Raw genomic sequence first — 15,364 nt, 5'->3', positions numbered from 1 at the left:
TTGTTATATTTATCTTTATATTACCAATAATAAATAATTGTATTTAACTGACGTGGCGTAAAGGTTTTTTAGCTACACTCAAGGGTTAAACACGTTGGTTGAAACAAATCACTAATATTTATCATCATATAATATCCCCAATCCTGTGTCCATGCAAACGTGTAAGATTTATATGTTTATGTCTAATTTATCAATAAATTTGAACTATTAAATATTTGGAACTTTATGGTCAAATGATAACTACTTATACTTCTCTACTCTTTCCTCAGTACACAGATTTCAAAATTTTTAATTCTAAATTATTTTTTCAAATTTTATGATCCATGGTATCTTTTTAATAGTGCATAATTTTTTATCATAAACCATTTAAGTAATAAAAAATGAAGTACCAACACTGGTTGGCCTCTTCTATCAACCCTACTGTTTCTATATATTATTTTCTATTTTTGCTTAACATTTGTGCTTATTATAATTTAATTTATTACAGTTTGAACAATAACAAAAAAAAAAGTAATGAAAAAATAAAAATATATATCCTTAATATTTTAGTTGGTTTCTTTTAGATGCATGTTTTTTTTTAAATTTATTAATCATGTTATGTTTTTTATATTCATGTTTTATTCGTTATAGGGTATCAACTTTAATTTTTCAAATCTCAACATAGTTAATTTGGTTATTTATTAGATAATAATTCAATTAAAAATATGACTAGTCTGTAATAACATTTGGACCAATATTTCAGAAGTTAATAACATTTTTATATTAAGGCGGAGGAGTTAAAATATCATTTGTATTCAATTTTATGTTATATTAACTGTGATACTTAACAAAAATATTAACATATATCTTTAATCATTAAAAAGAATCATTTTCAAATATAATAATTATTATCATCATCATTTAGAGACGACAAATATGATAATAATTACTTATTAAAATTTTTATTTTTTATTTTTCTATGATAATTATATAGAAAAAAAAAATTAAAGCAATAATTTTTATCATACAAATATCAGAATATTTTATAAAGTTTTAAAATGTCACTGTTATTTTTTTATGTGTATTTAAAGTAATTTGTAGCAGCTATTTTTACTTTGTAAAAATAGATTTAAATTTGATTGATGAAAATTATATCTAATACTATTTTTACTTTAGTCAAACTATACATATTTTAAAACTACAAAGAAGATAAGTTTATAACTATGAAAAATAAAAAATAAATGTATACTATTCTATTTAACGACACCGGTCTACCATATCTGTTCAAGTATTCACATTTTTGTGTTCAGAATTATTATAAGGATTTGTCAGAGACCAAACCCTCAAAAAATCAATTCAATAATATTATTTGATTCTAAATCTCAACTCGACATGTCGATTCAAGATGCATGTAAGTGTACTTACATGCAAATTTAAATAGTATCAAACATATAAATTTTGTGTATAAGATACATATTAAAATAAATATTTTATTTTCGTTCTATCTCCAGTAGTCTTTGGCCTGACAGTCTGACGACGTTTTATTTACATATGGTACATATTATTTTTCATTCGATAAGTAAATTTATATTCTAGTCGTATTCTACACAAAAAATGTAATAAAATTAAATGTCAGTCCCAATGAAGATATTGTACAGTGTTAAAGATTATTTCCACATTATCAAGTGATATTATTCTATTGCATTTGAAACACAAATCAAATTAAGATTTGTTGGTTTTTTTTATCTTTTCCATTAAAATAAAATATAATCTTATCTTTTTTGGTACCAAATTTATTAATAAATGAAGATTTAATTAATTAATTAATCTATTTTTAATATTTTCAAACTGAAAATAAAGATCTAAGATTCTAATATAATTTACATGTAATGATTTATAAATTATTTTATCAATAACTAAAGTCAGTTGGAGTTCCGCCACTGGGTGCCTTCTCCAGAAGTTATTGTTTTTTTTTTCAAAATTATTTGTATATAATATTTTATCATAAGTACTTATTGTTTATTTTAAACAGATTGTATCTTTTTCAATAATAAAAAAAAAGAAAAAATATTTTACAATATGAATATATGCGTATTAGATGAAGATATTTCAAAATGTTTTAAAATTATATCTATTCAATGCATTACCCTAATTAAACAAGTATAAATTATTTCAAAAAAATAACTTCCGTTTAATTACAGTTTTTACAATTTTTATTTTATAACCTTTTTTTTACAATAACTATTTTTCAAGTCTTTCTTTGATTACTTATTCCATTAAAAATAAATCTCATTTATTTTTTCTATTGAATTCGTACTGAATTTAATAGAATATATTTTTTTTAATTCTACATTCAATAGATATCGGTAACCATAAAAATCATCGCTTGAGTATGAAAGTGTTCAAACGTAGATTTTTAAATTTTTAAGATGAGTTTACTTGAATGAGTAGTTCAGTTGAAAAAGGACGTATGTTTGAAATTTTTTTTTAATTTTGATTTTTCTTATCTAGTTGTGAACTAATTCGTTCAGGTAAAGCAAAATTACAAAATGAAAATGTTTTTGAGATACAACATGTTTTGAAACTGAACGATTCAAATATTAAATGATTTTTCAATATTTTGACACATATATAAAATTTAATTAATCAATTTTAATGAACAATAATACACATTCCTAACAAAGTTTTTTATAAAACTGCTGTAAGAATTATTGGATTTCAGAATTATTATTTCATAGTATCCAAACATAATAATAATAATAAAAATAATAGTGAAAATAAAATACATAAAATACGGTTTTTGATGTCCAATATCACAAACTTTATGATTTGATTATGTAAAAGAAAATAAGATAGTAACTCTTAGAATGGTCAGCTTCATGTTGTCGAATTCAGAGAAATTGGATATTGTACATACAGCACACACATACTACTTTTTAAGGTACAACAATAGAAGGGGCTGATCGATGAGAAAAATCTATTATCCTTTTACTGCAACCCTCGCAAAACATAATCTCGCTTTTTTCTATATTTTTTGGGTGAGCGGGTTAAGTACGATCTTGATAATAGATTTTTTCTATCTCGGAACGGATTCTAACCTTTTTTTCAATGTGGACTGAAAACCGTTTAACTTGAAATGTCGACAAAATCCCTACTTGCGTTATTTATAGAAATAAACGGTCTATTACCGGTCATTCGACTATAAGTAAAACATAAATTCATACGATACTGATCCTCATGAAGTTGTATTAATATTTAAATAGATTTATAATACACTCAGAACAATTGATAAAATCAAATATTTTTATAGCATATTAATAAATATATATTTTTTATAAATAACCATTTCACTCTAGCATTAAACATTTTAATTCAAAAAATAAAAAATATATAAAACTTTATTTACAAAACAATGTCGATAATACAAAAAGTAAAACAAAAAATTAGGTTTTGAAATTGGAAAATGAGGGCGTATTTAAAGAGGTAGAGTTTAAAATATTGTAGTTATTTAGTATTATATTTAAAGAAGCCTACTTAGCCCAGTCGGAAACGCGTCCAGCATTAGTGCATACTGGTATTTCATTCCGTTACGTCGAGATGCTTAGGCTTTTCTGTGCTTTATAACACAATCGTAGTTTTTCAAAATGGGAGTTAAAGGTAAATTAATAATAATAATAATAATAATATAATTAATATTTTAAATAAATTAAAAACATAAAATAGTTTTTTGATGCGATTGTATGGATTCAATTCTTATAATTTTTCTAAATATGCAACTGCTTATGTAAAATATAGTTTAAAAAACTATATTTATTTTTTACTTTTTAGTTTCATGTTATGATAGTAGTTACTATCAATATCATGGTTGTTACGGGTAACGGGAAATCAGGGTTCGATTCCGGGGAGGGAGGCTGAGAAACGGCTACCACATCCAAGGAAAGCAGCAGGCGCGTAAATTACTCACTCCCGGAACGTGGAGGTAGTGACGAAAAATGACGATACGGAAATCATCCCTCGTAATCGGAATGAATACTTTATATTTATTAATTAGAATAAATCGTGTTAATATATTAATTTTAATAGTAATTAGAATATATATATATATATATATACAAATAATGCGATACGTAAAAGTATCATGCACTAAGTATAGCTGTGTTTTATGGCCGGGCGGGTCGGACTAACGTTATACCCGAGGTATAAACGGCGGTAGGAATATATANTCATGATACCTGAGGTATAAACGGCGGTAGGAATATATAAATATATATACGTAAGGCGCTTTAGACGCGGGCGTTATTGGTCAGTCAAAATAAAAATTTGTTTATATATATATAATATTGATGACAAGCACGCGTGTACGGGTACGATAACTAAAAATAAATTTTTATAGGAATAGTGTACCGTCGTATTGTGAGCGAGGCGTGGGGAGGGGTGAATGCGTATAACAGTCTAGTCTANAGTGTTGAGCGAGGGGTGGGGAGGGGTGTATGCGTTACGACAGTCTAGTCTCAAGGCCATAGACGACGGGATACGCGATAACGTGTGGCGTTTGGAGAGTTACATTCATACATACATACAGGTGAAACTAATATAAGCGTGTTAAAAAGTTATATATTTCAATATAAAATTTTATAATAACTTATTGACATTGTGTTACCAGATAAGAAAATCATCAGTGACAAACATCTGGTTCCGTGGTGTAGTGGTTATCACATCTGCTTTACACGCAGAAGGTCGCCAGTTCGATCCTGGCCGGAATCACACATTTTTTGCTATTATTAGATGGTAACTAATTTAATTTACATAATACAAATATTTAATGATACGTTTAAGTATTTTTTTAAAGTGTTAACTAGTCATTATTAAAAATAGAAAGTGACGATTAAGTTTTCAACCTTTTCTTTAATAATCTCCCAATGGCATAACCAGGGACCGTGGTGTATTTTTAGAGGAATATAACCCTTATATACTCCCCAGGAGCGTATTTGAAACATAATTTTGGTAATTGTATGAACGAAATAAAGCAAAATAAACTTTATAGTAAAATGCAAGGTTTTTAATTTTTAATTTATGTTTATATGTTATGTGTTATAATATAACATATATTATGTTTATTTTGAATAGATATGACTATTACAAAATAATACATCTCCTCGTGGAAGAATCATAGATAGTCCACTTCAGGGGACTATAGTTCACCCATTGGTTAATCATTACTGTTAACAGTATAAAACTTAGGCGCTTGAAAGACAATGTGATAGGCTAAGCATAAATTCTGTCTATGCCATTATTTTAATATAACGAAATTTTATTATCGACTGCAGTATTTGCTTAGACTATATATTTTTTAATTGAATTTTCAATGGTTTCGTGCGCGTAGTGGTTATTATATCTGCTTTACATCCCAATTTCTAGGCGTAAATCACATAAATTTTGGTTTTTCTCAATTGGCATCAATAAATTTATACATGTGTTAAATATACAGAGTGTTCAGTAAATATGGAAACAGGTCAATTGTTATAAACAATAAGAACAATAGAAACCCGTTTACTTATTTAGTGAACACTTTATATGTATGTATAAATTTCTTTTCCTAAAATAGTTTTTTTTTAATGGATAATTTAATTTTAGGAAATTTAATCAAAATAATTATTACAATATAAAATTATGATTATGATAAATAAACAATAATATAAACCAATAAGCTTAATGTATGTGTAACAATATTAAGAAAGATGTGTTGTTTTGATAAACTATGTGGAGGGATGAAAATTTTAAATTCAAAAAAGTAGAGGGATCTGAACTTAATGTACCCCCAGTGGCTTAACTAAGCAAGCGCGCGCCCCCACGCAGAATTTTCGACGGCGCCCCTTTACTAAATTTTACTACGCTTTCAATCATGTTAATTATTGATGAGGTATTGAGCATTCGTAATTTGGCACCCATGACCTGCTGACGCCCCCCCCACATTGCGGTGCCTGCGGGGGTGTTATTTACGCCACTGCGTACCCCTTCATCTTAGACATCTTTTCAAGTTAGATATAATTCGATAATCAAATTAACTTGTCGAAATATCTAATGAGTTACTTAACTTAATTAAATAAACAAAATTTTAACTTTTTAACAAGTTAATGCCCACTCTAGAAAATGAGTTTATACTGTTGTTAATAATAACCATCGGTATCAGAGCTGGTCAAGGCAAGTCAATTTGAACATTTTTATTTTTTTTTACAAATCATGCCTAATAAAATATTGAATGAAATGTTTTATTTACAATATCAAGGTCGTGAAAGAATGTTGGGTTTAGATAATATTATAAAATTTGAAGTACCGAAATATTTACATATTGAAACATTGAATTGACTTAAATAAGTTATTTTTCTACTAATATTCTAACGTGGTTCCGTGGTGTAGTGGTTATCACATCTGCTTTACACGCAGAAGGTCGCCAGTTCGATCCTGGCCGGAATCACATACTTTTTGCTTTTTAAAATTTTTTATATCACATTACTCCAATATTTCTTATATTTATTCGAGTAACTCGGTTATTTTACTTACATCCAATAAAAATATTTTTCAAATAAATAAACTTGGTAAATTCCAAATATTTCCTCACAAATTTTTCCATATTTAATGAGTTGATAAAATAATTAAGTTGAAAGTGCTGGTTTTTTAATATGCATCGTATAGTATATTATATAATTATCAATAGTTAGTTTAAAACATTTCCAATAAAAATGTTAATTAATCTATTTAGTTTTCTATAAGGTATTTTCAATATAAAATAAAACTAATAATATCGGCCTTGACTGTTTTATAATAATTGTAATATTAATGAACTTTTCATTTATTTTGAGAATTTTTCCAAATTATGGCGCTAAAAGCTTCATATGTGATATGAAGCTAGATATGATTTTAGATATTTTAAAGTATGATTGAGCAAAATCGGTTTAGTAAGAACGTAGAATATATATGAACAAAAAAAAATAATAATAACAGCATAGTTAAACTAATAACATCTCAGCTATGAATAGAGGCAAAATCATTTACATATCTAGTGAAATATGAGAAAATAATTTATTGAGTTAAAATAATATTTCACCACATTATAGGTAGTGAAAATTAAAAAAAATGAACCAAGAAATTTTCATCTTTTTATTAAAAGATAATAATAATTTCCAATGGTAGACCTTTTAAATGATTTTTTTAACAACAAAAGAACTGAGGCAATTTTGAAGTAAAAGTATTGAGAGTTAAAAAAGTATATATTGTACTTCACAAAAGGATGATAAATGAATTATGATGCTTTTAAAAATGTCACAAGTAACAATTTTATTTACAATAAAATTAACATAGTTTAATCATAGATACCCTAATCATATTAAATTAATTGCAGTTAGAAATAAAATATCAATTTTTAATATCTAACACACTGGACTTAGATCAATATTTTAATTTAGAACAAAAATTTAGAGTAATTACAGAAACTATAATTTATGTTACATTACTTATTTCAATGAAACATTGTATTAAAAATATAGAAAATCTAAAATCATTTTTAAATTAGTTATAAAATAATGAAAATTAATCTTCTTAATGCATTAAAAATAATATAATAAGTTAAATATCTGATATGTAAATAAATCTGGTATATATATTTTTTATTCTTCGAGTTTAGGAAACTAGAAAAAATTAACATTATTTTACATTGCCGTAATAAATTTCAAGTTAATTTCAATTAAACTAATTAAATACCAAATACATTTGCATACTTTTTATATAAATATAATTCAAGTACTAATGCATAGATGGGCCCCTAGGAGCTTTATTAATTTCAACTGACGTCAATAATCATCATAATAATCATAACAATTTACATACTTTTTAATTAAAAATCATTATCAATTAAAAATGAACAATATTTTTTTGCTTACCTTTCCCACCATTGTGATAAAAACGATATTTCAGACCATATAAATGTCATATTTTTGAACATAGCCAATTTGTCTACCATATTGTTTAGAATATTTCTGGTCTGCGAATGATAATAACCCTCGTAAGTTTTTAGCCATCCTGGATCATTGTGAGAATGTGGTACAACAATAACCTTGAATTTAAAAAAAAATATAATTTTATTATTTTAAAGTTATTTTTGTTACATATTAGGTTATTCCTTCCAGTTGTTAATCAGAAGATTGGTTTGACACCAGCCAATATTAGTTGAGCTAGTGTATTTAAAGGAAAGAGTTAAGTACAGTAGTTTCACATTGAATTTTGCACAATAGGTTATTACTTAGGTTCATTAAGGAAAAAATACTTTTCGTTTGACAAAATAACAATTGTGTTATTCAAATGTAAAAATTAAACTTTGTAAAACAGGTTTATTTATTTAATTTTCATAGCTATTTATTCAAACATATTAAGTTATAAAAATTAAGTTAAAACATAAAAATCCCTAAAAAGTATCAAGTAATTAAAACACAATTCATTTAATAAATTATGTTAACTATATCATCCTTATTATTAAAAAAACATCAACCAAAAAATGTGTGCAGTTAAATGTAAAATAATCTACTAGTATTATTAAAATGTATCAAACTTAACATAAATTATGTAAATTTTTTTATTAATGTCATCCGCTGTGGTGTCCGAGTGGTTAAGGAGTTGGACTTGAAATCCAATGGGCTCTGCCCGCACAGGTTCGAACCCTGTCCGCAGCGATTGGATGACAAAACTTTTTTGTGTTATGCAAAAACAATCCAACCAATTACAACAGTTTAATATAACAATAGGTAGTACAAAATGAATGTAAATAAAGTGACGTGTAAAGTGTTTGGCATAAAATTAATCTAGAAAAATATTTGTTTAAAGTGTGATAGTAGTAGTTGCATTGCCATTAATTAATTTTATTTATATATTGTTATTATTATTATCTACTAAAACATTTTTTAATATATCATTAAGGTGAGTAACACAATACCTATTTTTGCAATGAAATTCGTATGATAGTATTATAATTATGGATAATTTTTTTTTTCAGTACATTGTTTCATATTTATGCATAAAAATAATTTATTAGAGCTATTAATGAAAATCGTATTATATAATAGATTATACATTTTTTTACTGAATAGAATATAATGTGTGTTTTATATAATAAAAAATATATTGAGATTCTCTTAGCCCCATACAATCATGACATAAAATATGTATAGACTGAAAGAATCTCAAAAAATGATTATATAAGTGAATTGTATTCCAATTCATTTGCTGTTATAATTTACGGCAACTTTAGTATCGTTAATTAATAAAAACAATATAAAAATAAAATATGTTTTAAATATAATATATAATAGAATATAATATATTTAAGTTTAATAATAAGCGTTAATTTCATATTAATATTCTTTGCATTAAGTTATTGACATTATTTTATTAACACATTGAGTGTTAGACAATTATCCATCATCCCAAATTAGTAGACTACTATAAAAGTATATTATTGAGACTTATGTGCAATTTATCGAGTACATTAAATGATGTGATGAGCATAAAAAAAATATGCATTTAAGGTCATGCTAATAATTTTTTTTTCAGGATACTAGAATACATTAGATTATTTGAATAAATAAAAAACTAGAAAAAAAGTATTTTTTAACCAATTTTTATTTTATTTTAAATAATTGTTTATGTATTTACGTTTAATATACAGAATGAGTTTTTTATCATAACCCACTCAATTACTTACAGAAAAATAATAATTAAAAATTTTTTTTTTATTATTATCTTTAGTTACGCATTATTCTTGAATTATTAACTATGTAATACTTTTTAAGTTCATCCCTTATGCTTGGTAAGGGTGTCAACTTTGTTTTTTTAAATGGTAACACATATTTTTAATTTAATAAAATGTTTGAGTTTTTAATTTAATAGTAAATGGCATTTGAATTTTTAATATAACTTAATTCGTTTATTAGATATAATCATTTAAAGTTTCAAATTTTTGAATTAATATACAGGTATAATACACAAGGGATTACAAATATAGGTAGCTAATTGGTTTTTTATAACATCGATATTAGCAGGTACACAGCATTGTTATTATCAATTATAGTAAGGCACATTGTTATGAGTTTATAAATACACTAACTGACAATACAGAAACTATATCTAATGATAACCATAATTGATAATAAACAATCCGTGACTGAGACAGCAATGTCATAAAAATCCAATTAGCTACCTGTATTTACAATCCCATGTGTATTATACATGTATATTAACTCAAAATTTTGAAACTTTAAATGTTTATATCTAATAAGCTAATAAAGTTATATTAAAAATTCAAATGCCATTTACTATTAAATTAAAAACTCAAACATTTTATTAAATTAAAAATATGTGTTACCATTTAAAAAAACAAAGTTGACCCCCCTCCAAGGCATAAGGGATGAACTTAAAAAGTATTACATAGTTAAAAATTCAAGAATAATGTGTAACTAAAGATAATAAAAAAAAAAAATGTTTAAATTATTATTATTCTGCAAGTAATTGAGTGGGTTATGATAAAAAAATCACTCTGTATATTATATTTACATATTATTAAAGAGTTCGTATTAAATATGAAATTTAATAAATATTCATTATAATTTATTGTATTGTAATTAGATTAAAAATTCATTGTAATTTTTTTTTTTAATTAAAATATATTTTTAAATATATAACCATAAATTTAAAAAACAATGTTTAATTTCGAGTAAATATGTTCAATTTTGTAGTATAGTTTATAATAAATAGTACAAAGTTGTGCCCTCCCTCTCATCCGCTGTGGTGTCCGAGTGGTTAAGGAGTTGGACTTGAAATCCAATGGGCTCTGCCCGCACAGGTTCGAACCCTGTCCGCAGCGATCGGTTGAAAAAATTTTTTGCATTTTTTAAAAATTATTTTCGCGCGTTTATTTGGAAGGTATTTAATAGGTTTTAAAGATTAGCTTATTAACATTTTACTAGTTGTTATTACTTTTAAATGATTCTTATAAAAATAAATATATTATATAATGTTCTATAGATTACAGAATTAATTTTTTTAATTTAATTCAAAATCAAATAATTTTTAAATACGATTATTATTTTACTACTCTCATGATAGTATTATTGTTTTTTATTCTAGTCTTATAATTTTTCTCTCGAATTAAAATTTATTAGCAACTTAGGTTACCAATAAATTTTATTAATAAGTTAAAATATATAATATAATAAATCAGTTACTAAAAAATAAGAATATTTGTTATTTATTTACACTTAAAAAATACATAGCTGCAATGTCAACAAAATTTTTGGAGGAGCTTATTATATTTAACTTTTTCGTTTCTAAAATTTTGTTTGAAATTATTATATATGTAGTTCTTTTGAAGGGCTAATTTTAAAATTAGAGGAGATAAATCCTTTACAATTGATGTATGATTGAAGGAACTCACAAGCTCCTCCAAGTGTCTATCAATTTGCGCCTGCGAATATACTTATTTATAATTTTCTTAGTTAACATTAAAGAAATCTTATATGCAACTGATATAAAATGCATATCATTGTCTATAACTTTTTTGTCCAATAGGTTTATTTTATTGTGGTTAATAGCACTTCAAATAAATAACCTTTCATAATATTTCAAATATATTTAAGTTTACTATAACATAGTGAACTTCTTTTTTAGTATATGTACATGGAGACAAAAAAATTGTATTTAATGATTAAGTGAAATAATGTTTAAAACGTGTACAAACATAATTTTATGGTCGCCTAATTTTAAATGTACAAAAAGTACACCGTGAATCATATTATATGTTTTAAGAGAATTTCAGTCATAAAAGCCTCGGCTTTAGCGAACATCAGGGTTTTGTCGGTCCTGTGGGAAACGCACATCAACCTTCGATAGGCTCACATAACGTATACTCGAATTTTTTTTTATTACACAAGACTCATTTCTATTGTTTCATTCGCACACAACTCGCATAAGTGTTTGATACTTGTATAAGAAAAGGATTGTCAGTTTTGTACCCTTATGTGTACTATATACATATCTCCATGTATAGTATAGACCATCACCGTGTGCATGTATCTATGTGTGATATATCTCTTTGGGATCGTATATCTACCCACCAAAAACCATAATATCCTCGAGGCGCGTATCTTCCCAACGGTCCCATGTCAAATCCTACTTCTCTTTCTGTATGTACTTTCCCATGGGAGAATACGAGATTTACGGTCATTTTCAAATCGTCACCAAATATTCGTTATTCCAATTTTTTTTTGAAACTTGTATTTTTTTGTCATTTTATTTAAAAAAGTAGATGATTTCATCATATTACATAGATTATTATATAGTTTAAGTTTTAGAATCTTTTAGGTATAAAAAATGGGTTCTTATATTACATATTAACCTAAAAACTAAATAGAGCGGAGTTTTATTAAAATTTAATTTAAAAATATTACTTTGTACCTCAAAGTTATTAATTAATAAAATTAAAATGGTTATGTGGTTTAATGTCTTTAAAACTCTAAAATAGTCTATATATACAAAGTTGATACCACTACTTTGAAATCAATAAAATTTCACATCATCAACATGAATTAAAAGTAAAAATTGGTAAGTCAAATGATGTTTATTCTGATCTCTAGATAGTTATATTCGTCCTAATTGTATTCTCACGTGAATTGTTGGTGGTATAATCATTATTATTACAGTAAACATTATTATATTTATGGCACTCAAGAGGTCTCTTTAATATTTAATTATAATATATATACCAACAATACATTTGTTAAAGGTATCCAACCTACGTTTGTCATTTCCTTTACAAAATTATTCACTAAAATAGATCCACGAAAAATTAAGTATTTTAAGATAACCACAAACTACAGTTTGTGGTTATCTTACAATGTACATATATGTACATGGAATCGTATACTGTAAGTTTAAAATTAAAAACTAAAATAAATGTGTATATTATCATCGTACATTCAAAGGAAGTACACAATACAATATTTTCATTATAAAATAACTTACAATATATGATTATGTAATATGACCATTATTGATGGATGTTTACTCAAATTTGTCAAAGTATTGTTGTAGTTTAACTAGTACTACAACCAGAAATTTTTATTAATGAAATGATTAAGTAAAACTAAAAAGGACTGCCACCTTATAGTTACTATAGTTATTAAAAGCTTTACATGATGACTGATGACCGATTAGTATATATGTAGGATGTTAACTAATGTCAGTAACTTCAGTATAATTTTGTCATGTCAACGCAATGACATAAGTCATTAATATTTAACTCAACAGGATATTTATGTCAGCAAGAAATATTGTAGATACGTGGGTGCAGTAAGTGATGAGAGAAAATCTGAAAACATAAAAGTAAAAAATGTCCACAGACCAACGAAAATTGAGTTTTATAAATGTATAATACATCTGTCGTGTTTTACCTATATAATATAATATTGTAATGATTTGCTTTCTTTTAATACTCATTTTTCTTTAAAAAAAGACATTTTCTAAACGACACTATGACATTTTACTCATGTACTAACACAATAGGCGAGTGTGTCCCTCTTATTCTTTAGCTTTACCGTGTTAAACATTTAACCTTTAGATATTCATAATATCATACAATAAGCCAGGGCAAATGTCTTATTTGTTGTTGTAAAACAAAAAAAGTACAAGCACAATATTACACGTTAGTCGATTTTTTGACATTGATCAAATTATAGCAAGATAATAATGGTAAATAACATTTTACCCACCACAATAATTTTTAAATTAAATTACTAAGTAAAATTAGAAGGGACTATAATATAACTTAGTATATATAATAAAGGAGATTATAATCTTCTACCGTTTACAAATCTTATTTTATATTTCCTTATTTATTTTAATTACATAAAAACAGAATTTATCGTATATAAATTTATTATCTAAAGTATATTATGTGAAATTTTACAAGTTTGGTTAGAGAGTTAGTAGAGAAAATATTTTTTAGCGTCCACATATCTTATAGATATATCGCATAAGACGTACAATTTATACGATTGAGAAGAACTATGTGTTGAAGATCTAACATTCGAGTGAAAAATTATATATTAGTGGGTGGTCATTCAAGAAAAATAAAATTTTGATTACAAGTATGTCAATAAAACAGAATAGTTGTACAAAAAAATAAAATTGGATGAATGGAATTGAATGTTAAATAGAAGTTAAAAAAAAATCGATAAATCCTTTTAAAACAAATATTAATGTTTTTCATACATATACCTGATAATTTTTAACAAATGCTTTATTTTATTAAATAAATTGTTTTTTTAATTCATTTTGTTTAAACTTTTAAATAATATCTCTATAAAAAATAATTAAATTTTAATGTAAAAACAATACAAACAGATAAAGCCTTTGAAAAAGGTATCAAAAGAAATAAAATAATTAAATATGTCAGTACTCTTAACATGATAATAGTATATAAAATTAATTTGTACATTTAAAATCAAGAAAATTTGTCTATAAATTTTATATTTATTCATCTACTACTATTACTGTAGTATCTATAGTAATTAAAATATGAATATTAATTTAAGTGGCTTATTTTTATTCATTATAATAAGTTTATTAAGTATAGTATTGGTATTTATAATTGCAAACTGTTATAATAAAATTGTCAAAGAAATCATTAAAATTAGAATTTTATATAATTAATTTTAAAATTGGAAAAAGTTTACAAAAATCTTGCTATTGTTTAAATAATTTTTAAATTTATCATAAAATTAAAATTATTAACCAGATATAAATGAATTTGAAATTAAAAAGAATTTTTGACAATATTAAAAAAATATGTACATATTACCAAAACATTTAAGTTTCCAGTTTCATATCATGTTAAATTGATAAAAAAAATGGTGACGTGTTGATAAGTTACTAATGATAAACTTTATTTGACTAATGTATATTTTTCAATTTTACAGCAAAGACTACCAATTATTCGATTCAAAGATGAAAAATAAATTTGTGTAATTATCACGGAGTAGATAAATTTTAAATTCTCTGTTTATTGGCTTAGATAAGAGGATACCATTATTGATGAATAGAATTAACAATTAAATTTTTTCCCAATGAACTACGCCCACAGTTTATAAAACTATTTTAACATCTTAAATAGATATAAATATAATTATATTTGTGTATACGCTCTTGACGTTTACGAATTCCGCAAAGACAAGTCTGTCCATAAACGATTTTCAGGGTGGTAAGATGAAGAAATCAATCAAATTTATTTTATGGCGTTAAATAAAGCCTCAAGGCTTTCTACAAAATTTTTTTTAGTACGCAT

General features: G+C 24.9%; 1 protein-coding gene and 4 non-coding genes across 6 annotated transcripts in view; 4 read left to right on the top strand and 1 right to left on the bottom strand.

The window, feature by feature from the left end:
- The window catches only part of LOC126895449 (alpha-mannosidase 2), a 60,057-nt gene that overhangs the window by 13,671 nt on the left and 31,022 nt on the right, over positions 1-15,364 (bottom strand). For both annotated transcript variants that reach the window (XM_050667307.1, XM_050667306.1), the window contains exon 3: positions 7,917-8,089. In XM_050667307.1, the coding sequence (XP_050523264.1) occupies positions 7,917-8,089 (173 nt within the window). The remainder of the gene's footprint in view (positions 1-7,916; positions 8,090-15,364) is intronic.
- On the top strand, positions 4,671-4,743 carry Trnav-uac (transfer RNA valine (anticodon UAC)). Its single transcript has one exon. It is a non-coding gene; the product is annotated as a tRNA-Val (tRNA).
- Trnav-uac (transfer RNA valine (anticodon UAC)) lies at positions 6,382-6,454 on the top strand. Its single transcript has one exon. It is a non-coding gene; the product is annotated as a tRNA-Val (tRNA).
- On the top strand, positions 8,621-8,702 carry Trnas-uga (transfer RNA serine (anticodon UGA)). Its single transcript has one exon. It is a non-coding gene; the product is annotated as a tRNA-Ser (tRNA).
- On the top strand, positions 10,807-10,888 carry Trnas-uga (transfer RNA serine (anticodon UGA)). The gene has a single exon. It is a non-coding gene; the product is annotated as a tRNA-Ser (tRNA).

Source organism: Daktulosphaira vitifoliae, unplaced genomic scaffold, assembly GCF_025091365.1.
Source record: "Daktulosphaira vitifoliae isolate Bord-2020 unplaced genomic scaffold, ASM2509136v1 Scaffold_1, whole genome shotgun sequence".
In the NCBI taxonomy this organism is placed as follows: Eukaryota; Metazoa; Arthropoda; class Insecta; order Hemiptera; family Phylloxeridae; genus Daktulosphaira; species Daktulosphaira vitifoliae.
The sequence above is the reverse complement of the archived record's forward strand: the minus strand, read 5'-3'. Positions and strand labels throughout refer to the sequence as shown.